Consider the following 2,159-nt stretch of genomic DNA (forward strand, 5'->3'; position numbering starts at 1 on the left):
TTAATTTTTTGTAAATTAAAAAATTACAGATATTAAATTTGTCAAAATATAAAATCTTTGTTGCAAGGATTAAATATGCCAAAAGATTTTATAGGGACTAAATCTACAAAAATTAAAACCTTTATTGCAGGGACTAATATGTCAAAATGTAAAACTTTTATCCCAAAACTTCAAAAACTTTGTAATTAAATGAGTTATGTATTTACGTGTTATATAATATGCCAAAAGTATTATGTAAAATAAGTCCACTAGCAAAATGTACTTTAAAAGTTCAATAAAACCACAGTGGATTTGTACCATGCGCAGCCTAATTGTTTTACTTTCTTGCAATGATTATCTTTTTAATTAAAAATTAAAAACTGATAATATATTTAGCAAATATAGACTCGTACAAAAGGAATATTGGAATAAAATATCTGCCTCACCAAAAAAAATTAAACAAAAAAGGTTGCTCCCCATTCATGAAACTTGACAACCATAAGGGGGACCTTGCAATTATGGAACCTATCCAATATTTCATATAAAAATAAGTCTTGTTTAAAATTAAACAAATTAAGTATAAATGAACAAAACATAACTCAACAAACCCGACTATAAGATATTTGATCTTAATTCGTGTCGTCATATTCAAATCAGTATCAAACTTGAAAAACACTCGGAGGATTTTCTAAACAGAAAAACGAATTTAGACGCTTTTAACATATATGTCTTGAGTCATAGTATTTACAACATCCATTATACATGATTTAATAGAAGAGCTAAATTATGTAGAATGTTGGATGCCATCTTAAAGATCAATGTATATAGACTTCAATCATTGAACTCTTTAATGGAAAAATAAAATATTTAATCCTTAAATAAATATATAAATTAGGTTTTATAATACATGATTTTTTTAAAACATGTTCCATTGAACTTTATAACATTAACTAAGAAAAAAAATGATATAGTTAAACGAAAAGTATAATAATAATATAACTACCCATTAAACTCTAAACTTTTTGAATATGGATTCATTAGATAGAACCTGAACTTTTGGACTTAACAAAGGCCACATGAGTCATTCACAAAATCAAACTCGACTATGTATTTGCATTCTTGCATCAAACTCGGCTTTTTTTAGACCTGAATACAAATGACAGAAAAAAAAATAAAAAGATAATATTATATAATGTTTTTTTTTCCGAATAGTGTATTACAAGTAATGTTTTGCTTTTGGATTAAATTAATTTCACAAGACTTTTGTGGTTCTATTCATCTCATATTTTAAAAAGCATGTAACTCATGTCTCTTCCATTTCTTAATTACTTTTTTGTTCTTTGACAATAATTATGATCATTAACAAAATATAAATTAATCTTTAGTGATAAAGGTTGGTGCTTTCTTACTCAATCATGGGTTATGATAGTTGTCAGAATCTTTGCTTTCATTTCAGTATACAAACGACACAAGTTTCTATTCCCATCTTTCTTATTTTCAGATAACGGGTTTCAAAGCCTTATATATTTACATACATACACGTATACATCAGTACATCACACCTTTAGTTTGTTTACCCGTATTTTATTCTAGTGTTTTATGCAATCAAGATGGGAAGACAACCATGTTGTGAAAAGAATGGATTAAGAAGAGGACCATGGACCATTGATGAAGATCATAAGCTCATGAACTTTATCCTCAACAATGGCATTCAGTGTTGGCGAGTTGTTCCCAAGCTTGCAGGTTCGTTTTTGATTTTTTTTGCTCTTGTACTTTAAGGATCTCATGAGTGTTTTGGAATTAATATCTTTGTGTGTGTGTGTGTTGTAGGGTTGATGAGATGTGGAAAGAGTTGTAGGTTGAGATGGATTAATTACTTGCGGCCAGACCTCAAAAGAGGCGCGTTTACAGAAGCCGAAGAAGATATGATTATTCAACTTCATTCGCGTCTTGGCAATAGGTAATCTTTACATAATTCCACTATTCTTTTGTTTTATAAAGTTATATTATTGAGTGGAATTAAGGAGACCATTTTCATCTAAGTACTGTTCAGTTTGATTCGGTTTCTGCCTAAAATGAAACACAAACTCTAAAATTTCGGGTTTTATTCCCTAAAAATACATATTTTCGGGTTCGGAGAGTTTTTGGGTTCAACCAGATAGATAGTTGGTTTTTCTACT

The 2,159-nt window shown here is 28.9% G+C and overlaps 1 protein-coding gene across 1 annotated transcript in view; it reads left to right on the forward strand.

The window, feature by feature from the left end:
• Positions 1 to 1,417: 1,417 nt before the first annotated feature.
• LOC145068462 (myb-related protein 315-like) overlaps positions 1,418 to 2,159 on the forward strand; it is a 3,944-nt gene continuing 3,202 nt past the window's right edge. Inside the window, exons 1-2 of the mRNA XM_079015430.1 lie at positions 1,418 to 1,722; positions 1,810 to 1,939. Coding sequence (XP_078871556.1) covers positions 1,590 to 1,722; positions 1,810 to 1,939 — 263 coding nt within the window. The 5' untranslated portion in view covers positions 1,418 to 1,589. The remainder of the gene's footprint in view (positions 1,723 to 1,809; positions 1,940 to 2,159) is intronic.

Source organism: Lactuca serriola, chromosome 8 (genome assembly GCF_051521515.1).
Source record: "Lactuca serriola cultivar US96UC23 chromosome 8, Lser_US96UC23_V15, whole genome shotgun sequence".
In the NCBI taxonomy this organism is placed as follows: domain Eukaryota; kingdom Viridiplantae; phylum Streptophyta; class Magnoliopsida; order Asterales; family Asteraceae; genus Lactuca; species Lactuca serriola.